The following is a 25939-nucleotide window of genomic DNA, read 5'->3' on the forward strand; positions in this document are numbered from 1 at the left end:
AATAATAATAATAATAATAATAATAATAATAATCGGCAGGGATCCCAGACCAATACAATTAGTATGCCTCCTCTATTTTAAAACCCACGAGCCGCCACTGATAGTTAGTGGTATTTGCTCTTTCACTATTGTCTGTTCTAAACCTCCAACCCCAAGTATTCAACATTGGCGTGTTACCGTTTGTGTTGAACAATACCTTAAATCTTGCAGCTGGTTGAGGAGAGGTAAGCTGGAAAACACCAAAATGACTTTTGCCCAGATTTTTGCCCCAGTTTGAAGTCTGGATGAGTCACTACTAGTAGCCAAATGTCAGAGACAGTATGATGATTTTGGGCAGCTGGAGCTGACATATAAAAAATCTTGTAGTGCATGATGGGCACACACTTTGAATTTTTTAGCTTCAGACTATGATCCCATCCAGTCGGAGGATATCAAATGTATTTGATATATTGAGTTTCTTTCAGAACACACTGTATTGTATGATGCCCCGTTTTAACTGACTTAACGACACTTACCTCCAACTCCAGCTGAGTTTGTTGTGTTTGGAATGACTTGAAAGTCTGGTAGTGTGTGATCTTCAGTTGTTTAGTGTATGATGCTTCAAAAATTGGTCTAAAATCATCTAGTCTACTCCAGTCTAAAGTTACCTGATTTGCAGTTTTTACTTGGTGACTTGCATTAAAGGAAGAACCCAAGCCATATCTAGGGATCAGAACAGCATAGAGACTTGGGAGGTGGGCTCTTTTGACTTGGACTAGTAAGTAACCAACTCACAATCACCTTGTATTACGGTGTCATCTTTTGCACAGAAACTTTTCTTTTCTGAATATGTAAAAAAATCTTTTAATTACATTACCCAAATCATTCCATAATGACACACCTATTTGTCATTATACCAGTTTCCTCTATAAGATTCCTGGAGAGGAAGGTTTGCCTGGAAGACTGCTGTAAGAACATGGGATGATTCCTCTGTTTCCTTCCTGACTAGAAAGGCTTTGAAACATGAGTGGGGGCATCACTAAAGCCCGTCATTACACAGAACGTTTGTAATGAGCCTTGCCCAGTAGAGGTAACAGGATTATAGGCTTTAGGGAGTATATAGGGTGCCTCGTTTGTAGCAAACTACCTGGAGCCAAGCCGGCAGTAGGAGGCAGGCGTTTAGTTTATGATATGACTGGAAATCCTGTTTACAACCAGTTTTAATAACACTGTGTGTAAATGAGCGAAGGAGGTTGATAGACTCTATTTACAGTAATTAAATTTGATTGACCTGTCAAGACATGCTAATGTATGGACCATATACTATCCACAGTTTATTTTCATACTAAAAATGACTTTTATAGTTTTCTGAGTGTTGATTGGCCATTCAGAACTTCACTGTGGATGTTGTGTGTGGTTGTCAGGGGGTTGCTATTAGGTTGCTAAAGTGTTTGGGTGGTTTTTAGTGCATTGCTATGTCGTTGTGGTTACTTACTGGCCCAAGTAAAACGAGTCCACCCCAAATTTCTGTAATATTCTGGTCTCTATAGATATGATTCAGATCTCTAGTCTATGAAAGTTTTTAGCTGTTGTATTGTCTGCCAGGCAAAACTTGTAAATCTAGTTATCATATGAGGGTATCAATCAATACCACTGCAGGACAAGTGAAGTTCTGAATAGATAGCATAACAGATTTAGAACAAACAATAGTAAAATATAAAAAATACTAACAGTATTGCTTGGCTTAGCATTAAGCTATATATTGCTCTATCCTGTAAAATATTTGGAGATTTGACAGTGATTATGCTTTTTAAACAACACTATTTGTCTTGTTTTAGCGCCTGGTCTTTGGTAACACATAACTTCACTTAAGCCAAAAGCTGTACAGCCATATGGTTTGCAGTGGTTTCCTGCTTCTGTGATAATTGCTAAAGGTTCATGTTCTACTATTCACTAGTCACTGTTTTAAGGTAACATCAAACCTTGTCAGGAGATGATCCTCCAGCTGGTGAGGATACACACACTCAGCTCCTTGAGCTTTTGAATCATTTCAGATGATCAGAGATCCTAAAGCCATTAATAAAAAAAGTGCAGCTCTGGAAAGAAACACTTTTCTTTTTGACTGTATTTTAAGGATTGAGATAAACACCTTCTAACAAGGTACAATTACTGCTTCCCTTCTGATTCCTGGGCTTTGATCGTGGAAGACTGTGTATCATATTTGTTAGGCCACCTGAGTGAGGGCTAAACATGAGCATGAGGAAAGGAGGCTCAATTAACTTGAGTATTATTAGAAACAAAGAAATAATTTGTGTTTTGTACAAAATACAGGCACATAACTACAATAAATCTGAGGGGGGAAAAGCAAATGTTGGGAAAGTTCCCAAAAAAGGGATTGTACTTATGAATAAAAAGACTTCCACATAAACAAGAAAAATGTAGAGAAAAGACAAGAAAAAAGTAAATAAATTGATAAGGGGAAAATCAGAATTTAAAAAAAAAATGCAAGAAAAAGGAACTAAACATTAGTACTGAAAACAAATAGATGGTTATATGGGTTACGGAAATTCAAGGAGATGAATTTCAGCAAAGTTTGAGGAAGTACGAGGGCTACGACAGTTCTTTAAACAGCATTCCCACAATGAATGTGCAATTGTGAATGACTTATGAATGACTATTCCAGTCATTTGTGGTTACTGGACAAGGACTTTTAAAAATAATTTGATAGAAATTGCACTTAAAATTTTGTATAGAACAGAAAGTTCTATGCCTGAAAAACACAATTTGAACATTAATTTGTCCATGACCGTGGGAACCCTGTAAGGGACCATAAGGACTTGTACTGTTTATGAAATTGTGCATTGGCCCAAAGATGTCAAGAAGACAGAACTTTGCATTGAAATAAAATGACTTGTGGCCTGTTAACAAATAACAAATTTTCCAGCAGGAATAATATTCAGGCCTATAGATATATTTTGTTGTGGTGCTTGTTTCCAATAAGGCAACAGCTACTATTTACACTGCTGTGATGCTGATATGCTATATTATAAGAACTTTGCTTTTGTAAGCTTTTATTCGGTCTACGGTGGACACACAGACTTACCTGTAACGCAGTTCAATCTGAAACACTGCTGTCATGTAAATCGCATATCAGAAGTATAATTTACAGACCCTTTCAGCCCTCGAAAACTGATACGGACGTTGATTTATTTGCAGTAGATTTGATGTGAGTGACACGTGTGCTCTGAAATAGGATTGTATTCGCCTATGAATTTAGCAAGTGCATGAATGCCAGGCAAACAATAAGTACTGAGGTGCTAATTTCGTGCAAATATAACCGTGCGAACTCCATTTACCAAAACCCGTTTACCGAGACGTAATTGTAGACCGACCTTGTCCATCAGCCATTGGTTAAAGCGTCCACGGAGGTATTAATTGGCTTAAAATAGTGATGAAATGTTCCTCTCGAGTGTGACCTCCATGTGGAGAACGTGAGGTGGGAGCGACTGAATGAAGGGAGACGTTAGCATGCAGCTGTCGCAGAATGGACCGGTCGCGTGCTGGAAAAGTCTCAATTGCCGCGCGCGGGAGCCAGGTAGAAGTGGCGGGAGGCGCGTGGAGAGGCCGTTTAGGGCCATCGCGTGCAATTACCGACAATCAGAAGAGAGCTTAAGACCTGTTCTCAACAATGGGCCCAGTTCGCCATGTTCATGGGGGTGAGCGCTCAAGTGCGTGCAGCTGTGCGCTCACATTCAGCACCAGCAGCAGAACTACCTCGCGCTCCGCAATTAGCAACTCCTTTCAGTTTTAACCATTTAAAAGAAGCAGTATATTATCCACTGTTTTTGGTTGCGGAATCATCTCTGGGAAGGGGAAGAAAAAAAGGGAGTGATTGATTGCCGCGTGAAGTAGGCTGCTGAGAGCGAATTTTCATAATTGTTGTCTTCATCCCGCACGTAAAAAATGTAAATTGCCTTTAACCGCATATGAATGAGTTTGACACATGCCTTTTGGAGCTCGATTTTTGACCAAACAATCCGAGAGGAAAAAATAGCACGTATCTCATTTACAAGTGTACTATAGGCTACGCGTGCAGACTTCATGCTTTTATTATGAATCTAGAAAGCGTTTTTCTTTATCAGAATGAGTGAAATATGTATTATCTGCCCTTGTAGACGACCAAGAACACGAGTGGATCGTGCGGACCTGCAGGAAGAGCTGGGATGAGTTCATTGGCCACTGTCCAAGAGGCAACACGCTGGAGGAGAAGTGAGAACACTCATAGGCTACACACAGGCAGGCCATCGTTTATCTGAATGACATATTAATGCAGCTTTATGACGTTAATTCGTTTAGCCAATGCTTTCTTTTCCAAAACGGAACTAAGAGTTTTAATAAGTGATAATAAGAGTGATAAGTAAATATCATCACATTAAAAATATCTTTAAAAATGAGTGATTATCACTAAACTGACATCTGTAAAACTACAACCCACAGAAATCATGTAATATGAATGAATGCTTAATGGAAAAATAGAAATAAAACATGAATTTGCATTAAGTGTTATAAGTATATCTATATGCAAAAGCTTTATATGTACAAAATATATATATATATTTTTTAAAGTTTTAATATAGGCTACAGTTAGCATTATTATTACACAGCATTAGCACTAAATGTGCTTTATTTTCTTTTTTTTATTATTATTATTATTATAAGTGAAAAATATCTCAACTGAACAGCTACATAAACCACAAAATAATAAAATATAATTCAATGAGTTTAGGTTTTAAAAGTCATTACATACAGTTTATTTTAAAGACAAAATAATGTTTGAATAGATAATAGTGGGTTTGGGTACAAACTCAAGTAAGAAATGTTACATCATTGCTGTATTCTACCCAAGCAAATGACCAGTACTGCGAAAACATCCAACAACTGAATACAGCTCAGTGTTCTAATGACGTGAATGAGTCAAATTACTGCTCAGCTCGAAAACAAAAAAAAGTGATGCAAAATCTTCTGCATTAAAAAAAAAAAAAAAAAAGTGTGTGCATGAGTGAAGAGAGGATAGTTTAGTAAAAGATTATGTCTCAGTGGGTCTTTTGAAACAGAACACGGGATACAAGATCATTCCTGTGATGTGGACTGACAGGGAATTCCTGTATATGATGGCGATGGAATCAGTGATGGAGTCATTACTGCACACACTGACCCGTGAAGGGTCTGCCAGCTCCTCCATCAGCCTGTGATTGCTTCCTGCTTCACTCGTGCACACAGACCCAACACTGGCCCATGCAGAGACCAGAGACAGAAATTAACCAGGGCTCAGGGCAAAAATACCACTGAAAGTGACAAAAAAAAAACATCTAGATATTCTTTTCAAATGATCTGTTTTCTGTAATATTTGGTATATGCCATAATAGTCTATCCTAACTTGTCATCATAACAGTCAGATATACAATCTGCATTTAATGTCATAAAAGAGTGTTCCCTTCCAAAAAACACTGTGCTGGGAATACCATGGCAGTGAATGAAACATATTTAGATGTATACTTCAAGAAATAAGTGTGTAAAAAAAAAATATATATATATATAAAAAGAAAAAACATTTTTTAGAGAAAATGTAATATTGAGTTTCTTTTATACAGATATTCTGATTCATTGTTAACTTTATTTTGTCAGTTTTTATTTGAATTATTCATGAAGTATTTAACAATTGGTGCCTTAGTAATTTTGAAATAATAATAATAATTATATATATATATATATACAACATTCAATAGATAGATATGTTCTTTACAGGCTTTTAAGCTCTGGAAAAAAATCCAGTAATCTGATTTAATAATTTAAGTTTTTTAACTAATTTAATTTATTTAAAAAAAAAAAAAAAGATGCACATCCAAAGAAATAGTTAATTGTTTTATTTTCTTTTTTTTACAAAACAGACATGTGGAAGTGGGGAAAAGTGCTTACAGGCTACCTGCCATAATAAATACAAGAATTTAGAGGCCTTGTCCCCCATTCAGAACACAAGAATGTATTTCTCAAATTTAAGTTACAATTTCAGACTTTTCCCCCGGTTTCAGACCTGTACACAGCTCCTATCTGTTAGTATACAACACTCCCGCTCCCTCGTCACAGCTGAGGCATATACGGCACACATGTATGAAGAAATCAATGAAACAGACACTTTCGTCTCCCACATAAGGTCAGGACACTGCTTAAATAAAAATACATTACATGTACATTTTCTTTACATGTAGCCATCTTTACAATTTACTCAAGTGCTCTTTTTAGTCTCAGTCTTCCTCTTATGCACAAAATACTGTTGTTTGTCATTGATAATCCCTTCTTGATCCTCAAGTTTAATATTTTCTTTACATTTTTTGTAGAAAATATTCAGAGCACTGTTTTTGATTTGATTTGATTTGATTTGATTTGATTTGATTTGACACTAAGATCAGTGTCATTTGTAGGCTATGATTGCAGGTAAACTGCAATGACGAGAGTTATTGAAATTCATTTTGGAAAAGAATAAATGTTAGGGAAGATATAAAAGGTTTTGACATCTTTTTAAACTATAGAAATTATTATTTAACATTTTACCTGGATTTAAAAGGAATCAATTTCACTTTTCTAAAATGATCTGCTTTCAAAACAAGATGTCGTTAAAATAATTGCAAAAACAATTTGCAGTTATGTTTGATGGACTTTAAGGCCTTTAAGGAATTGAAGTACAATTATTTTTTAAATTGAAATATGTGGACAAATCAAGCCTGCTGGCTTTTTAGGCCCAAGAAAACACATATGCTTTGCATACTGGTGTAAGAACAAGAAAGCAAGAAAAAGTTAACTGAACTGTAGCTAAAATTCATTTCACTGGCTTAGTACAGATTCCATGTTCAATCGTGGTGTGTTTCGGCAAGGAAAAAAAGATAAAATTTGTCTTACCACCTGGTCCTATGCCATTTATTTCCCATCCACATTTCTTGTGCTTTTGCCTTTTTCAATCTAAATGTTTAACACTGATGCTGGTAACTTTACATTCCTTTTGAGTCTCCAAACGCTGAACACGAGTCAGAAGAGACAATCAGAAGAGAGGACGCACCAAGAGCGCTAGTCTTTTACAGTGTGTGCTCGAGTCTTTTTTTTGTCCAAAAGTCCAGATCCTGGTCTTGGTGACAAAGTCCTAAATTCACAGGTCACGTATGCGGTTTTCCTTAACCGAGAGTGACTAGATGCAGGCGAGTTCAATCCTGTCCAATGAAACCAGAGAGGAAACAGTCTCTCTCTTTGCGAGTTCAGAGGTCAAGAGCAAGAGGGAGCATGACCCTCTCCTTCAGCCAGATCCGACCTCTGAGGTTTGGAGCAGGAGGTCAGGGTGAAGGGGTCAGGGGTCAGTGCGAGGCGTGGGTGTTAGCGGCTGAGAGGGAGCTGCGGCAATGTCATGGCCTGATGAGGGAGGCTCTGTGTAGTGAGCACTGAGAATGGATGGCCTGTGAAACCAAAACAAAATAAACACAACATAATATTAATCTCTAGCTATATTCATTCATCGCTACATATGTTTAGATCGGAGAACATAAGTAAAAATGCCACCAGTTTGGTTTGTTTGTGTATCACTACTGGTCATTACTACACTACTTTAAAGCTACTTTTAAAGCTGAATTTTCAGTCTTCAGTGTCACATGACCCTTCAGAATATGCTGATTTGCTGCACAAGAAATATTTTATCAATGTTCGCGTTTTAGTTGTGCTACTTAATATTTTTGTAGAAACCATGATTCAGTTTTTTTCAAGATCTTTCGAAGAAAAAAAAAGTTTAAAGGAACAGCATTCATTTGAAACAGAAATCTTCTGTAAGATTATAAATGTCTTTATGTCACTTGATCAATTGAATACATCCTTGCTGAATAAACGTACTTACTTACCCTAAACCTTTGAATGGTAGTTTATCACAGTTTTCACAAAAAAATATTAAGCAATTCAACTGTTTTCAACTGTTTGATTATCAAATCAGCATATTAGAATGATTTCTGAAGGATCATGTGACACTTAAGACTGGAGTAATGATGCTGAAAATTCAGCTGCGCATCACAGGAATAAATTACATTTTAACATATATTGCAATAGAACAGTTATTTAAAATCGTAACAGTATTACTGTTTTTACTGTATTTCTGATCAAATAAATGCAGCCTTGGTGAGCATAACAGACTTCTTTCAAAAACATTACAAATGTAATTATTCCAAACTTTTGACCAGAAGTGTCAACTTTATTTGAAGGTGTCCTTGTTACAGTGTAATTATACATATAAGTACTGAGTAATATTAATTAACTACATGTACTTACTATATGGTTAGGGTAAGGATTTGGTTTGGCTTAGGGTTACTTGCATGTAATTATGCATAATTAATTGCTATTATAATAGTAAGTACATGTAACATGTGTAACAAGGACACCTTAAAATAAAGTGTTACCTAAAATAAATATATTTTATATATTATTATTATAAACATTTTATATTATTATCCATAACAATTTAAATGAAAAGTGGCATTGAATTAGTTTTCTTTCCCTTTGGCTTTAATGACAGCAGCTCTTGAGGAAACACTCACTTTCGATGTACCCGTGCAGGGCCACCATGCGTGCTCTCTCAGGAGTGCCGAAAGGGGAGTAATGCAGCTCGTCGGGCAGCGAGGGGGGCATGCGGGCCTGCGGGTGAGCTTGAGGTGGACCGCTGTGCTGTGGAGTGTGCTTTTTATGTCTCGCTCTGCAGTTTTGAAACCAAACCTATGAAAATACAACCAACTGTCAAGAGAAGCCGTCTCTTTTTATTGCATTTGAATGGAAGCATGAAGCACTAAGGGAACATTAAGAGAGTTCCGTCACCTGTATGACTCGTCTGCTCAGTCCTGTCATGTCTGCCAGCTTCTGCAGGGTCTGAGCGTCAGGGTTGTTGTCCTGTGCAAACTGCGCCTGCATTACCTGTGCATGCAACAAGTCTCACATTAACATGAGCTCATTTACTGAGACATGCATATTTGTAAAGAATTTATACATTAAAAATAATGAAATATGTTAAAAATAATATCAACAGTTTAATTACAAATTATAATTATAAATGAAATTAAAATAATTTTTGAAACTTTAGACAAAGAGTTTGCATGTGTGTTTTTTGTTGAGTATCATATTTGATTCATCAGGCTTTTTTATGGCTCATGCAATATGATATATTGAGAATATGGAGCTCATACTCAAAAAAAACAAAAATGTGCAATTTTGTGCAGGGTTGTTATGTACATGGCCAAAAAATTAGATAAAAAAATTCTCATATCTTGTAAATTAGTGAGATATTTATAACAGTATATCAGACTACTTGCATAAAATGCATATGAATATCAGTGTTCACAAAAAAAATGTGCAATTTTGTGCAGGGTTGTTATGTACATGGCCAAAAAATTAGATAAAAAATTCTCATATCTTGTAAATTAGTGAGATATTTATAACAGTATATCAGACTACTTGCATAAAATGCATATGAATATCAGTGTTCACTCTAGATCTCCCAAATAATGTCTTTGTAAGATGATATTTAAATGCTTAGTTTGATTATCAAAGCTCTGTAGTTTCAAAACATATATTACAATGCAATACAATGATGATTGAGAAATGAACAAATACATATTCCTCAAAAGTCTGATGATCATATTTAATACTCATATTTTAACATGATTTTTCTAAAAAGTGATATCTGGATAATCAAGTAAACCTAAGTTGCTTCAGTCCAGTAAGTGTCCGTCTTGAAATACTAACAATATAAATTATTCTTATGTTTACTTGATAAAATTAGGAAAGATTTCAAAGCAAAAAGACTCATGAACCACAACCTGGAGGTCTTATTCTAAAAGGCCTTTTACTTGCTAAGAATAAACGATCGATCAGACGACAGAAAGCATGTAGTAGACTGTGAACAAGATCATGTTGATAATTTAGAGACCTTAGAAATGTGCATATCAAATATGATACTGTAGGGTTAATATTATAATATTGGTTGCTTGCTGATAGTGCTGTTTCAGATGTGTTTAAAACATTAAATGGAACTGAAATATTAATTCAGATTGGACAAAGGCATAACCACAAAGAGGGTTTGCTTCCTCATTTCAGACACTGTTTGATCATCTTACCTGCAGTTGTTCTGCAGTGAAGGACGTTCGTGCCCTTTTAGCCGGTTTTGGTTGACTGTCCTGTTCTGACGGCACCGCCCCCTCCAGAGTGAGTCCGCTTCCTGTGTAAAAACCCGGGAAAAGTGGTTAAAACCAAAACTTTTCAGATTAAGGAGACAAAGTGAAATGCATCTGAAACACACGTACCACTCTCAGCGGCCCGTTTCAGGTTCTCCACCATTGTGTCGTAATGGATCCGACAAAGTACTTTCTCCTCCACCAGCCCGAACTCCTCGCCTGTGGACAGCTGCCGTTTGCAGGAGAAGCAGGCAAAGCAGGCCAGATGGTAGGCATTGCCTCTGGCTCTACGTACCCAGTCGCTGGCGTAGATCTGCCGGCCACAGCGGGCACACTTTGTACCAAACCTACTGTGAGACAGAGAAGGGCTTGAGAATCAATACTTACTCAATAAACAATAAAACATGTTACGCATGTGCTTAGTATTACAACCCATAAGCTAGTATATAATGACAGACGCATTTGTGCATTTTGCTTCTTGTTCTGAATACGTAATAGAAGTCAGTTTCATAGTGAAACAGGTATTTGCTCTCTCCACAGAAAGCTGTCGCTGGCAGAAGACAGAATACAGATATAGGCTGAACCGTGTCCAAAAGATAACCGCTAAGCGTGTCAGACACGGCTGTAAAACTCTCAGCACAAACAAACCACGAGTAATTCTCTGAACCGCAGGTCAACAGGAAATATCTGCTGATAAACTGCTGATAGGATCCATAAACTCATGATTTTATCCAACAAAGTGTGCAATACATGTAAGATTGTCTATTTTTAAAGCACCTCCACTTTTTCTTTTGTGTAAAGGACAAAGGGTTTGTAATTTATACACATATGTAAATTAATAAAGGCAGGGTGGTGATATATTACCTTGTTTAATATATATGACATAATATTAAACTATATTTTAATAATTAAAAATATATCAAATTAGTTTATTATATATGTATATATATATATATATATATATATCTGCAATAAATTTTACTCTCTCTCTATATATATATATATAAATATATATATAATTACTTTTAAAAATAGAGAATTGTTTGCAATAAATGAACCTGAAACTGCTTACTTTACATACTTAAAATTCTGGATCATTTAATTCTTTTCTTTTAGTTTTGTTTAATCAACTACACTTTTTTTTAATGCCAGATTATTTTACTATCTATCTGTGTGTTTGATTATTTATTTATTTATTCTGCAGTTTATTCACCGACATTACTAGAATATCTGCCATTCACCATTAGTCATGATGTCATTCAGATTTGCGAATGCGATTGGTTCTCTTTATTGCAATTATTTGCACACTACATTGTGATTGGCCTTTTCTGTTTTTCATCTGTTCAATTCTAATTATACAATACACTGCAAAGTTGATGCAGAAATGGGGTTAAGTTGCTGCATGTTATTGATGTTACTGCTGATGTTAATCATCACATTCTCAGCCAACTGTGATTTGTAAACCACATACATATTCCATATTTAATTCAGCCCTGCATTTTCAGCAGCCGTATGGCCATGTAGTTGCTTATAGCACCTCTTCTGTTATCCTGCTATCAACAGGACTTGATAAACAACCCTGTGGCGATACAAACCAACAGCAAGTACTGCCATAATGAAGTGTTATTTTGACTGGTTGAACATGCAGGGGTTTTTTTTGTTTTGTTTTTTGACCCAGACATCACATTTGGGTGACCAAAGAGAGTTCCAGTGTTGAGAGGACTAGAAGAGACTAATGCTCTGCAGATGGCCAGGCACGGCCCTTTTTTGGCCTGAATCTGAGCCCCCCCACCCCACCCCCCCTCTACACCTCTGTCATTGGGAGCCCTTGTGTAAACAAAGTGTCACACACAACCTCCTCCGACTGCACAGAAACACGGGATATCGAGATAGCCATGCATGTTTCCCCCGATGCTACTGAAGAATGATGACACTGGCCCCGAAAGTCCCACAGTGGGGCCCTCGGGGCGTTCATCCGCTGGAAATGACATCATAGCCCACCAGGGAGCCCCACGGGGCTCAACAAACCAGGCAACTTGGACCGGCACTTGTGTGTGTGTATAATAATTTGTCTGTGCCAATCAGCACTTGAGCAGGATGAGCCAAGAAGCAAAAACAAACCTGAATCAAAATTTAAAAAAATATATTTACAGTCCACTTAAGTGCAAAGTATCGACACATAAAACACACCTCACGTATTAATGCCTGCAAAAAGCATTCAGAGGGCTTTCTGTGTACACTGCACACCATATTCTGACAGCATCATTCCAGACAAAGAATACAACGTTTGAGTAATGATGCATTTCAGACGTGTGTTTAGAGGAGAAACATTGTGGAACGGAGCCGTAATCTGTCATGGCAGTTCATTTACCGCAAAACCTTTCAGAAAAGCCATAAAGATCTTAAGGGGGTTTTGTTTTTGTTCAGATCTGCCGCATGTCTGATTGTGCGTTGTTGTGCTTATTCTGGATTTATTTCTGTGCTGCAGATCATAACTCGCCGGGAAAAATTCCGGCAGCCGCAAAGCGTTTCCCTCAGCATCGAAGGAATTCACCTTTGGCTGGAAAAGAGAAGCTTGTGGAAGTAGAAATTCGGTAGATTAAATTTGATATACTCTCGGAGTATTATAATCTGGGGGAAATCTCCCTCTCAGAGACTGCGGAGACATATTAGTGGTGTTTGCTACGGCGAGCATCACTATTACTATTGCTCATGGTGGTTTTTCAAAACCCCGAACCGTGAATTTGTTATGTAACTCGTCCCATTCCACTGCTTGTGAAACAGGCATAAATAATACCGCAAATCTTACGACTTTCTGAGGTATGCTTTTCCATTCCTTAGCGTTTGCATTGGTGGACTAAACTGTCCGAGAAACAAGGTAGACATATGTCAGCCATATCTAGAAAGCATAATAGAGACTTATATCTAGTTTGCAAAAAAAACAGTAATTTCATTCATTCGTGCACCTTCTTGTTGTTACAAACTTGTATGAATTTCTTTCTTCTGTTGAACACAAAAGAAGATATTTTGAAAAATGTGTCTAACCAAACAGTTGCTGGTAGCCATTAACTTCCACAGTATTTTTTTCATACTATGAAACTCAGTGGCTACCAGCGACTGTTCAGTAATCACATTCTTCAAAATATCTTCTTTTGTGTTCAACATAAGAAAGAAATTCACACAGGTCCCTTCGAAAAAAACGCATTGAAAAAGCCTACTTCCACACTAAATAGTATGTGAAAAACATAGTACCTCCAAATTTATAGTATTCGAAAAACAGTACCTGAATAAACTACTAATTCCGTCGAATTTCTGAAGTGTGCATTCGATGGACTATCCCATGAGGCCATGGGACAGGATTCGTGGATGACAGTGAAGCGACGCAACTGACGTCGTAGGTCACATGACAGTAACAACACGCCAGACGTCTGAATTTTATTCATGCTAAACGTTTATTCTATATAAAACATACTTTTTGAATGTTCACAGCCAAAATATCAAACCAAATGTAGTACCTAGCAGATACTATGAGGTTTCAGACAACCTTTTTTTTTTTTTTTTGGTTTCAGACAACCTAGCGACCTTAGCACTCATCCACAGAAAAAATATTTTTCATTCTCAAACATATCCATTTGTTGAAGCCATTTTTTCCTCTGTTAACCAGAAAAAAAAAAACACGTTTCATTTTGCCATTGTAATTTCAGTCACTCATATAATTTCCTGCATTCTCCACCAAGTTATGAGTTACACAAGCTCTGTTTACTTCTGTTTGCATTTAAACACAAGGAGCCCTGTACGCGCATACAGTACGTCATCTCCTCCAAATCTAGCGATCGCAGCTCGGCACAAACCCACTCGGGTTACCGCCGTACTCCATCACCCTGTCCTTATCCTTTGGTTCCTCTGATTAACAGCCTCCTCTGACTTCCTGTGTGGCCTGATGCTCATGCCTTTGTGGCGGTTTCTTTTTAGTGTAGGTACAGTCTCGGCTCTGACCCTTACCGCCAGATCTGCCCCCCCCCCACCCCTCGCATACACAGCAAACCCACTTTGATTTCCTGTAATTACACTCTATTAGAGCAGCTGTCAATCTGGCCCAGATGAGAGACTAACACAAATGAAACATATCTCCTTATGTTTTGTTTTCTTTTTTTTGCAAGAAATCGATGGAGATCCTTTTTCTTCCAAGCATACGATGGCCGTCTTCTATTAGTGTTGTGCAGCACCAGCGAAACAATCCAGCTGCCAAATACAAACATGGCAATGTGTTCATGAGCTTGTGCTACAGGTCCACCAATCACAAGTCTACTTATTATGTCAATGGACAAAGAAAACAAATTATTTCTAATCAAACCGATTCATAGAATAATTTGACCGTGTGGCATAGTGGTTAGTATCTGCTAGTGGTTATGATCTTAACCTCTTTATATAAAATATATAGAAATGGGTATCAAGACTCAAACAGACAAAAAAAAAAAAAAAAAAAAATAAATCCATCTGCAGCTGTGAGAAAATAAAACAAACAAAAAAAAAAAAAAAAAAGGTGAAATCCGCTTATTGGCCAACCAAGAAACACTTCTATTTCCAGAAGACTTGACAAGAGGGATGTTTCAATGCCACTGGAGAAAAATACATGTTCAGTCTACTTCAGATCACTGAACCGACTCCACAAGCATGGAGCTATTACTGTCTCTTTTTGAAGGCAAATGCGAGTCAATCAGTATTTCGCTGCCGGGGATGTTCCTGCGATTCCATGTCAAAAAAACGTTAACAATATATACGATTACATTTCCTGATTAACTCAGATAATTAGGGAAAAACGCTTCAATCTGAGGCTGTATTTTGCTATGCCAAAATCAACATAAACCTCTAAGGTTGCTGCTTTGACATACAAAACTCAAGGAACAATGATACATATATTAATATTTTTAATATCACATTAATATATAAAATAAAATACAGTTAAAAGAATACAACTTTTTGTATGTATATATAGCTATTTTAAACATCTGGAAAATTAAATAAATGCTCATTTCCAGTATCCAATTTATCTGAATGTATCTTTTTCTTTTATTTATTCGTTTTCTATAACTATTACAAGCTACAAATCACACTTTAAATTTCAAGGTCAGTTAAAAGAAATATGAATATTGTTCGCATATTTATGCTAATGCAATACTACTAATCGTTTGGAAGAATTTGTAAAACCCTTCTCCATTTCATTTAACTGCCGTCATTTCAGATTTCTATTGTACTAAACCGCAACTCACCATCTTCAGAATATGGGTTTGTCCGTAATAAGATCTATAACATAATCCCCTATAAAATCCACTTTGTGGAGTTTTCTTGCATTCCTTTCTACATCTTCTGTGCCAAAGTTCTCAGAGTTTTGTAATCTCTTGTGGATTAAACAGCCTGAGAGATCCTGACGCCCTAGACTCAACACAACCGCTCAGTGAAGATCATGGCATTGATGCACCATCTCGTGGAGCATCTCTTCAGATTATTGGCCTTAACGTAGAAAACAAACCCTCTCCTGCAACACAGCATTGACTTTAAAGGGGCCAGTCATTCACATTGACGGGCAATAAGCAGGGAAGGCTGGCCAATATCACACTGCCATTCACAGGCCTTGCTGAGTGCTCTGCAATCATGCCATATCGCAGCCCTTCTAGCCTCAATGCAAAGCTTCCCTGTCAGACCTCCATCGCTTCCCATCAGCATATTACTGGATCTAACCCAGAGCTTGATACTTCTGAGACTGAATTATGTAACTTGTGTTTGATTTCTTTCACTATTCAGTTGCATACAAGGAAATATTGGCCAATTTAACTCTACTAATAATAAAGTAATCAAGTACTATTTATACCTCTCATTACTACGATTGACACCATTCTTTTGTAGGCAGTAAATTTTTTTTTTTTTTTTTTTTTTTCACCCAGCAATAATGTGCTTCATGTGGTAACATCTAAATGTATGATTTAATATGACTGAATCAGAAACACCAATTAAAGTATTTTAAGTTGTCAAATATTTACTTAGAATAAGCTACAACGTTATTATTTTGGTCTCAGATCAATAATTTTTGTTTACTATTAGAATATAAAACGTAGTTCTAATGGAGCTTTAGAGCAGACAAGTATAAAATTGTCTAACTTATGAATAAATTAACTACAAATGCGAAATGCTTCTAATAAATCGACTGATATGAGTATGACGTTTTATGATGTTAGCCATATTTTAAAGTATGAGGTCTTTTTTCACTGAATTTATCACTGGAAAATTAACTAAATTACACACGGCGTAGTATAATTATATGTAGGCTATTTGTTGTGGTAAACATTAGACCGCTACTTTTTAAGCAAAAATTAAATAAATAAAAATGAAAAAACAAAATCGTATTTTTAGCATTAAACCCTAACACGCCACACTCACGCAAGGCATTTTCAACCATAAACAATTACGCAGTGTTTCGTTTATATGCGCACCTGGTAATTCTGAGGACAGAAAGTGAAAAACTTACCCTACCTGAAATAATCCATTTTACAGAAGATTTCCTTATTTTTAATGTAGCAGCTGCCGTGTTGACGTAGTGACGTCCTGCAAACGGAACACTCCAGACACCTCACGTGCCAGATCAGATTATTAACCTGTAACAAACAGAACAGCCCAAATGAAAATATAATCATGGAAAATAATGAAATTTGCATATTTTTTCTTTAAAAAGGCTACCTTTATGTACTTGTATTTTTTTGCGTTTCATAAAATTAATCGTTCATGTGTTATAAAATGAAATGTCAATATGCGTTCAAATGAAGTCGAACCGCACACACGTGTTTCTATATGTCTCAAAATGACTGCCATATAAATATGCGATAGGCTGCTATAGGAAATGGTTTTGTTTGTTTACAATTAAAGTTGTGATTTAAAATTAGATTCTGCCACATATTTTGTGAACATTTCATTTGAATTGCGCTGGTGTATAAATGCAGATGTGTGCACATTAAGCAGCCTATTTTGCTGTATGTTGCAAGCGGACAACAAATGTATAAAAATGTATAATTAATAATGTTAATCAAACTTGCAACATATTCCGTCTAGAAATTTGTGATTATTGAAATTTAAAATTTCATTATTTTAATAAAAAATTTGGGATTTAAAATGATGATTTTAACCATGTTTTCTTTGGAACATTTACGACACACGGGAGGTGCATCTTAGAAATATTTATCTAAAGATTCTGTCGAAAAAAAGAAGTATAATTATGTTCTCAGACTATTAAACCCCAAGAGCTGAGAAAAAGGAAAATGTATAAAAAAGGGGTCTAGGTTCGTTCATCCTGAATAAATTGTAATAAACTCACGCACTGTTTTATTAGTTTCCGCAAAAGAGCAAAACACGACGGTCAGAGGGAGAGTGCTCACGCGCAACACACGCAACACACACACTTCCTGAAAACCAAGCACATGCACAGCGATCCTGTCAGCATCTCCACTAAAAACGGCTGCTCGTTTTTAGAAAGCAAAATGCAGACGATTTATTCGTTGAAAAAGCTAAATCTATCTGGCCTATCTGGAGATTAAAAATAAATATTCGCAAGATTTTTATCCATCATGTTCTGCTGAGATTTAGGCCTACTTTTTATACGATGTGTAAAAATAACAGCAAATTCGAAATTAACCTCTTTTCCCCTTCACATTATTATATTATGCTCCTCTGACCAAACCAAAACACATGCAGACATTACAGAAACCTGAACCCATCTGTTATATCAAAGTTGGCATGCATTTTTTTCCAGAAATGTGACTGGATCTAATAGCCTAACGTTTCTGCTTCTGATCAGTTTGACCTCAGCTAAAAATAAAAATAAAAACATTGTAGAAAGAACAGTAAAACAAATAAATTGCGTTTTTTTTATATATATTTAGCCTACTCAATTCATACATAAGGGCTATGCGACCCAAAGCTAAGTATCCTATTTTTTATTGAAGCGTTTCATCAAAAATCTGTTTAGAATCAGTAATCGTCATACGATTAGACAACATCATGTTAATCAATTATTTAGTCAATCACTTTTAAGTAGCCTATATTTTTCGATCTATTAAATTGGCCGCGGTGTATAAGACCCCACGCTCTAAAAAATGCTGGGTTGTTTCAACCCAACTTTGGGTCAAATATGGACTAACCCAACTTTTGGGTTGAAAATGTAATTGAAAAATTTAACCCAAAAGTTGGGTTAGTCCATATTTGACCCAAAGTTGGGTTGAAACAACCCAGCATTTTTTAGAGTGCAAACATGCAGAGCTAATACAGATAATTAATAATAAACAATATAAAAAATAACGAAAGCAACAATTCAGACAAAGAAAAATCGTTCCAACTAATTTTGTCTTCATACGTTTTACGAAAAGTTCCAGTCCAAACACTAATATTATTCAAGTCAGTTCACTCGTCACATGAGACACAAACACACACTCACGCCCTCTCGTACCTTGAGCAGATATCTGTCCAGGATCTCGAGACCGCAGCTCGCGCACACGTTCTTCCCGGTGGAGGAGGCGCTGGACGCGGGCGAGCAGATGGACGGAGTCGAGGGCGGACTGGGCGAAGAGCGCGTGTCGTCTTTCTCCATGTTAGACCTGTGAGATTCTCCGTCAGACTGCGACTGCAAGAGCCACAGAGATCAATATTAAACTCGAAAGTATGACGTTCAGAAGGTTATTTTATTGACAGGAATATTCTGTTGGGAAAAAAAAAATCAACCCACTGTAAAACTGAAAACGTAAAAAAACCCGTCAGTGATTTGCTACACGTTTTCGAACATTTCGAATGTAATTACTGATGAAGAAAATCGAAACTCTTCTCAAGTGGGAAAGCATGTAATAGTCGTTTTAACTTGGAAATAACACTTTCTAACATATGTAGAGGAAATTCAGTGACATTTAAAGCGTTCTCTAAGCGCAATAATATAAAATCTGTTTACAAGTCCAAGTTAAAATAATCCACCAACATGCATTACATCAGTAAAGAGTGTTATGTTGTGGCTGAAGGCCTTTTCTGCAAAAGCAAAACTCTCTGACCTCGCAGGGACGCAAAGAAGACGCATTATCGCTCCTCGTGCAAACTCACCATCGCGCGTCCGTGCTGTCCGTCCACGCAGCGCGATGCTCCCGGTGTGCTGTGCGAGTCTGGAGAGATCACCTACAACACAGTCAAGCCACAGTGCTCCATGTCAGGCATGGTCCCTGCTCTATATATGCCACTCTAAAAAATGCTGGGTTGTTTCAACCCAACTTTGGGTCAAATATGGACTAACCCAACTTTTGGGTTGAAAATGTAATTGAAAAATTTAACCCAAAAGTTGGGTTAGTCCATATTTGACCCAAAGTTGGGTTGAAACAACCCAGCATTTTTTAGAGTGCAAACATGCAGAGCTAATACAGATAATTAATAATAAACAATATAAAAAATAACGAAAGCAACAATTCAGACAAAGAAAAATCGTTCCAACTAATTTTGTCTTCATACGTTTTACGAAAAGTTCCAGTCCAAACACTAATATTATTCAAGTCAGTTCACTCGTCACATGAGACACAAACACACACTCACGCCCTCTCGTACCTTGAGCAGATATCTGTCCAGGATCTCGAGACCGCAGCTCGCGCACACGTTCTTCCCGGTGGAGGAGGCGCTGGACGCGGGCGAGCAGATGGACGGAGTCGAGGGCGGACTGGGCGAAGAGCGCGTGTCGTCTTTCTCCATGTTAGACCTGTGAGATTCTCCGTCAGACTGCGACTGCAAGAGCCACAGAGATCAATATTAAACTCGAAAGTATGACGTTCAGAAGGTTATTTTATTGACAGGAATATTCTGTTGGGAAAAAAAAAATCAACCCACTGTAAAACTGAAAACGTAAAAAAACCCGTCAGTGATTTGCTACACGTTTTCGAACATTTCGAATGTAATTACTGATGAAGAAAATCGAAACTCTTCTCAAGTGGGAAAGCATGTAATAGTCGTTTTAACTTGGAAATAACACTTTCTAACATATGTAGAGGAAATTCAGTGACATTTAAAGCGTTCTCTAAGCGCAATAATATAAAATCTGTTTACAAGTCCAAGTTAAAATAATCCACCAACATGCATTACATCAGTAAAGAGTGTTATGTTGTGGCTGAAGGCCTTTTCTGCAAAAGCAAAACTCTCTGACCTCGCAGGGACGCAAAGAAGACGCATTATCGCTCCTCGTGCAAACTCACCATCGCGCGTCCGTGCTGTCCGTCCACGCAGCGCGATGCTCCCGGTGTGCTGTGCGAGTCTGGAGAGATCACCTACAACACAGTCAAGCCACAGTGCTCCATGTCAGGCATGGTCCCTGCTCTATATATGCGTCCAAAAACAATAAAAACGCTTTTAACTGTGCATTGAGAGCCTCGCGACAAAAGCCGCTGTTTTAATGAAGCGATTTCAATTTGGATTTCTTTCCCCCCCAACACTTAACCCGTGCCTTTTCCCATAATCGTATTTCCACGCTATCCAGGGAGCTGAAAAAAAATAAACTACCTGCAATTACAAATAGCTTGAAATGCTCGCGATAAGAGGACCCTAGAGTGTCAATTTCAACTGCCAATCAGAGAAAGCAACGGGCCACCCAAAGAATTGCAAATTTGATTTTTAATGGCAGTAATTAAAATCTAATGTTTCTTCTGCAGACTTGGCATGTGAAGAGGATGGACCGCAAATCACACTATTCAGAACAGATCCTGATTCTCATGACATCACTTCAAGGTGAAGATGCTACAGGCTGCAGGAGATGATATATAGAGGACTTTCACATCGAGCAACATGTTGGCTACTTCTCCACTGAAACCAACATTTTCTTTCCATGCAATTAAATGGAGAATAATAAATAATAAGCATAACTGCATTATCATCCACACTTGAATAGGATACGAGCAGTAATTAAAATCTAATTTTTCTTCTGCAGACTTGGCATGTGAAGAGGATGGACCGCAAATCACACTATTCAGAACAGGTCCTGATTCTCATGACATCACTTCAAGGTGAAGATGCTACAGGCTGCAGGAGATGATATATAGAGGACTTTCACATCGAGCAACATGTTGGCTACTTCTCCACTGAAACCAACATTTTCTTTCCATGCAATTAAATGGAGAATAATAAATAATAAGCATAACTGCATTATCATCCACACTTGAATAGGATACGATAAAAGTCTTACCTGTTTTGAAGGAATTCCTTCGGATAGAAACTGATTTCCCTCTGATAGAGGGGCCAAAGCCTCATTTTTCCAATACATTTGACGGCTTAACCTTCTCTTTCGATATCTTCAAATTGCTTTAAGCTTTTTCTGTTAAAAATGTGTCATCCCATGCGGTCAAAATCGGTCTGATGTGAACCCAGTTCGCCTTTTCCTTCCGTACGGGCAATCAATAACGACAGTAACGATCGGTAAACTAACAAAAACGTCTAAAGCAAGTCTTGACATTCGTGATAGGTCAGTAAAGCGGCAGCAGACGCGCCGAGCGCCAGCGGTTCGTCGGGACGCCTTATTGAGAACCGTTCGCAGGATATTTCCTACTTTTTCCCTCTTTTGGGATGCAGTTGCTCGAGTACAGGAAGTGGAGAAAATTGAGGGGCTGGCAGGTTTTGCTCCTGCTCTCCTCATAGGCAGTCAGAGCACAGCCTACCTTCTGAAAGTTTACAGATCAGAGGGGAGGGAAGAGATGTGGCCTGAGTATGTATCGACATTTTGTAATGCTGAAACCTTGCATGATGTCTGGGCTTTAATTGTCTGACAAATTAGCGATTAAAAATGATAGTGGACGGCTAAGTCGTTATCTGGGCTGTTATTGGTGTCGAGTGTATTGAGATTTAATTACAAAAACAAAAATATATGAATATAATTACATTTGAAAGATTTCTAAGAATATTTCATAGATTAATCAATTGGAATATAAAATAAGAAATATGCACGATTTTCCAGTTTATATAGAGTATAAAATATAAAACAAAATGAATTATACTGAATTCGTTAAAAAAACATTATTTGAACATCAGAATGTTATTCATTAATTGTTTTAATAGTTGGATTGGTAATAATGTACTGCAAGTTTTTTTGACAGCAACAAAAAGACATTTCTTCCTGGTAATGCAATGAAATGTCCGAACGCACATCATTTTGATTATATTATTGATTTTATTTGTTAAGAAGTCCACTTAGCTATGTGTCGTATTCGGTCTATTATGTTGCAACAAAATCGTTCATGTAGCCTATATTTTATGCAGTTGACTGTATCGCAAACTATGCATTCACAATGTCATCTGTTTCTTGAATTGGTTTAAAATGGGCATGTGAGATACAAAATTATATCCTTTACCAAGCCTGAACCCGTCATGCTATTATTATGTCGGGGAGAAACAGCGGAAAAATACTTTCCATCAGACAATATTCAGGTAGAGAGAGAGGCGCACACCTTCTCTCTTATGCAACAGTTGCATTACGAGGAAAATATCGTCTGGATATATTCACGTATATTGTTAGAATGAAGGCTTGCATGAGATTTAAGAGATTAGAAAGGAAAGAGCTCCGGTTCAATGGGAGCAGCAGTTATTACTTGTCTTTCATTTGAATTTGAACTAAGCCTGTTGTTGTTCGGGGTTTGGAAATGAATACGAATAAAAGAGGAATAATAGTGACGCTACCTTGCAGAATTTAGTTACATCACCATATTCACCGACAGATTATTTTACCTCTAAACACACAAAGGTTCCAAAGTTGTTGTTTTTTTTTTTAGAGAGAAAAAAAAAAGAATATTTTTGGTTTTCCAAATAACTTTTTTCCTATAGTGTGAAGAACATTTTTCTACTATAAAGAACATTTCGTACAAGGGAAAGGTTCCATGGATGTTAGATTCTTCTTAGAACCGTCTATGCAAATGAAGAACCTTTATTTTTAAGTGTACATGGCGTTAACTTGCCTCGTTAGTCAATGTGACCACTTATTTTAATATCACAAACATCAGGAAAGGTAGTGTCGAAAAATAAATGAACCCAGTAACTCAAAAATAATAAATAAAATAGAATAAAATGAAATTGAGAGGGGGTCAGATTCGCTATATTGGCATGAAAGTCCGCTAATGACGCATGCTAATCCGAATTTAAAAACGAACGAGTTTTAATAAATAAGAAAACAGATTATTTTAGGGTTCAACTGATATTGAATTAAATTCTGCTTATGGGAAGAGACTATAACTACGGTATACTCATCACTAGGCCTGTTCGTAATTGAAAACGGTGGCAGTCTTATAAATAAACGTAGGCTACTGAGACAACGGTGCTATAAAAATTGTCACTACAGCCCTAGCCTATTATCGATCATTACAGACAGTTCAAAGCGATGTCCAACAAACATGTCAATTTCAAATAAAAGCACGAGAATACAGTTTGAACACCGTTTCATTTCATTTTGGACACGACAGGAGCAAAATCTATCAAAATACCTGGATATTTACACTTGATCAAAACGGTTCATGACATCAACTGTGATGCCCCCTCTCCAGATCATATGATAAAAGCCCTTTTCACTTTAGACTTAAAAAGGCAAGATATTAATAGTTAAATAAACAATGCTAAATATTGTGCTTCCTTTACACATACAACAGTGTAACAAAGAATGGGAAAGTCTGAGTAGTAGATTTAGGATCATAAGACTCACAACACACAACAACACTTTTGGGCAGTTTACAAGTGAATAAAAATCAATGTGAGATACTGTATATTCAGAAAGGGTATCTAGAAAGGGATGTAAATTGAGATTTTGAAGAGGTGCAGAACTCTTAAAAGGATAGTTCAGCCAAAAATGAAATTTCTGTCATGATTTATGTACCTCCATGTTTTTTCGAACCCGTACTCTTGTTTCTTCTGCGGAGCACAAAAGGAGATATTTTAGGGTTCAAACAACATTGGACCACAATGACTTGACCAAAAAGAACAAAAAAAGACATTTATCAAAATATCCTCTTACTGGTTTGGAATGACATGAGGGCGAGTACATGATGAAAGAACTGTCATCCTTTAACTGAACTATCCCTTTAAAACCTGAAGAACTGCAATTACTTGGGTAACATCAATATTCGAAAAAGGAAAAACTAAATTCACTAGAATTTTGTGGTTAGATTTTGCTTACATCAGCTGTCTTTCACAGTAAAAAGACTCCTCCGCTGGCTGAGAAACAGAACAGCACTACCAATCGAAGGTCTTGGACACTCTCTTCTCATAATACATTACAGTCTCACACTGGCCAAGAGACAAGAGCAGCTTATCTCCGCACATTTCACAGTCCGCTCAGTGCAGAGACACTTGGCCAGTTGTTGGAGAGGTCATCTCCTGAATTTGCGGAACGGCTTGTAGTAAGGCTGGGACCTCTTGTCTCTTTTATCGGGGGGTTTGTTGTAGATGTACACAGATGGGCCGGGATAGTCATCTGGGTTTTCTTCCATCATCTGCAGCTTGGCTTCGATGGCACGGATCTTTGCATTAACACTTTAAACAGTAGAGGAAAGGGAATCGAGAGAAAAGAAAAGAGCATTAACCTTCTTATCCAGTCCAAATGGGCCACTTTCGTCAATGTGAGCTCAGGGCCATTTGGAAAGGGAATGGTTGAGAACGAAAACAAAAACAGAAAGGAAAGTGAACAGGAGAACTTCGAAACATGGAAGAAAACGAAAGGCAACAGAGTTTTCGAGTGGTAATGTCCCAAACCTCAGTGTGGATGGCAGCTGCTCTGCTTCACTGGATGAAGGCTCTAAACTGGCTGGCACATTTTTGTCCCCTCTGAAGGGTTCAAACTTCTGAAAGACAACAAACACACACAAGGATGGACACAAGACAGTTTCTGAGACAACATGCACTGAGGGGTTGTTTAACTTGCTGAGCCTTTAGTGACTTAAATTCATTTGGTTGCATTAGAAACCAGAAAAAAAAAACGAGTAGGCTGCTTATTAGTCATATGCTCCCTTGGAATAGTGTGGGAAAAGTTGGACTATGCAACGTCATAAACATTCATTCCACTCAAAAACGTCCATCCAACAACCCTTGCGACCACAAGGATGATGATAGCTCATGGGAATCTGTGGGGAATAAAAACAAAGAGAGATTAGATGAGACACTAGAAAATGCTTTACTACTGATGAAGACACATACTTAGGAATTATAGAGGAAAAAATAAAAACTTTTTTTTTTTTTGTCTAAAACTCCTATCAAACAACTTGACATTGCCAGAAAATATTTCTCCAAGACTCCAACCCTTGGATTCTATAATGTATTCTATAATGTATCGAAAATATAGTTAAAGACAATATGAAGCTGCTTTCACAATGCACTTAACTTCCATAATGAGACACATTTATTGAGTTAAACTGAATATTAAGTGTTAAAGAGTTGGGGAATGGGGAATTTTATCTGCTGGGATCGATTTTGTTTGAATAATAAAGAGTTTGCCCATGTTGAGAAGTGCTTGCTGTTCCAAATTCCTAAACCAAAGTAAACTTTGGTATGTAACTGCTGTACATATGCAAATGATACTTTAAATTGTTCATTATGAGCGGTGCTATTGCTTTTCGAAACAATCAGACCTGGTGGACGATAAAACAGGCCAAAAAAAAAAAAAAAAACTTAAATTGATTAAATGA

At 37.1% G+C, this 25939-nt stretch overlaps 3 protein-coding genes across 7 annotated transcripts in view; 1 reads left to right on the forward strand and 2 right to left on the reverse strand.

The window, feature by feature from the left end:
* Positions 1 to 21086, forward strand: part of LOC107685130 (MORN repeat-containing protein 5) — a 42698-nt gene extending 21612 nt beyond the window's left edge. Inside the window, exons 5-6 of one of the 3 annotated variants that reach the window (XM_016481641.1) lie at positions 4155 to 4248; positions 20939 to 21086. In XM_016481641.1, coding sequence (XP_016337127.1) covers positions 4155 to 4248; positions 20939 to 20951 — 107 coding nt within the window. In that variant the 3' untranslated portion in view covers positions 20952 to 21086. Of the gene's footprint in view, positions 1 to 4154; positions 4380 to 8619; positions 8695 to 20938 lie in introns of those variants that run through there. The other 2 variants (XM_016481640.1, XM_016481642.1) reach the window with 2 other exon arrangements.
* Positions 6394 to 21661, reverse strand: lhx6a (LIM homeobox 6a). 2 transcript variants are annotated; one of them, XM_016481639.1, is made up of 9 exons: positions 21469 to 21661; positions 20486 to 20557; positions 19848 to 20021; positions 16755 to 16876; positions 10356 to 10576; positions 10170 to 10270; positions 8875 to 8970; positions 8601 to 8775; positions 6394 to 7478 (listed from the first exon to the last, which is right to left on the reverse strand). In XM_016481639.1, the coding sequence occupies exons 1-9, from the start codon at positions 21544 to 21546 to the stop codon at positions 7399 to 7401; spliced, it is 1119 nt and encodes a 372-aa protein (XP_016337125.1). In that variant the 5' UTR covers positions 21547 to 21661; the 3' UTR covers positions 6394 to 7398. The 2 variants fall into 2 exon arrangements, with proteins under 2 accessions (XP_016337125.1, XP_016337124.1); XM_016481638.1 differs by lacking the exons at positions 19848 to 20021; positions 20486 to 20557; positions 21469 to 21661 and adding an exon at positions 18718 to 18954.
* A 1519-nt stretch (positions 21662 to 23180) lies between these two features.
* LOC107685132 (probable RNA-binding protein 18) overlaps positions 23181 to 25939 on the reverse strand; it is a 14078-nt gene continuing 11319 nt past the window's right edge. Inside the window, exons 5-7 of one of the 2 annotated variants that reach the window (XR_001633927.1) lie at positions 25011 to 25099; positions 24274 to 24791; positions 23181 to 24170 (exon numbers count right to left, since the gene is read on the reverse strand). Coding sequence is in view for 1 of the 2 variants with exons in the window: in XM_016481643.1 (XP_016337129.1) it covers positions 24629 to 24791; positions 25011 to 25099 (252 nt within the window). In the remaining variant the exon portion in view is untranslated. Of the gene's footprint in view, positions 24171 to 24261; positions 24792 to 25010; positions 25100 to 25939 lie in introns of those variants that run through there. The other variant, XM_016481643.1, reaches the window with a different exon arrangement.

The sequence above is a fragment of the Sinocyclocheilus anshuiensis genome, unplaced genomic scaffold, assembly GCF_001515605.1.
Source record: "Sinocyclocheilus anshuiensis isolate Anshui unplaced genomic scaffold, SAMN03320099.WGS_v1.1 scaffold914, whole genome shotgun sequence".
Lineage (NCBI taxonomy): Eukaryota > Metazoa > Chordata > Actinopteri > Cypriniformes > Cyprinidae > Sinocyclocheilus > Sinocyclocheilus anshuiensis.

Coding starts and splice junctions, on each gene's coding strand:
- lhx6a (XM_016481639.1), bottom strand. CDS start 21,546: ATGTATTGGAAAAATGAGGCTTTGGCCCCTCTATCAGAGGGAAATCAG. Junction 20,022..20,485: donor GACAGCACGGACGCGCGATG/GTGAGTTTGCAC, acceptor TGGCTCTTGCAG/TCGCAGTCTGACGGAGAATC. Junction 10,577..16,754: donor TGTAAAATGGATTATTTCAG/GTAGGGTAAGTT, acceptor TCTGTCTCACAG/TAGGTTTGGTACAAAGTGTG.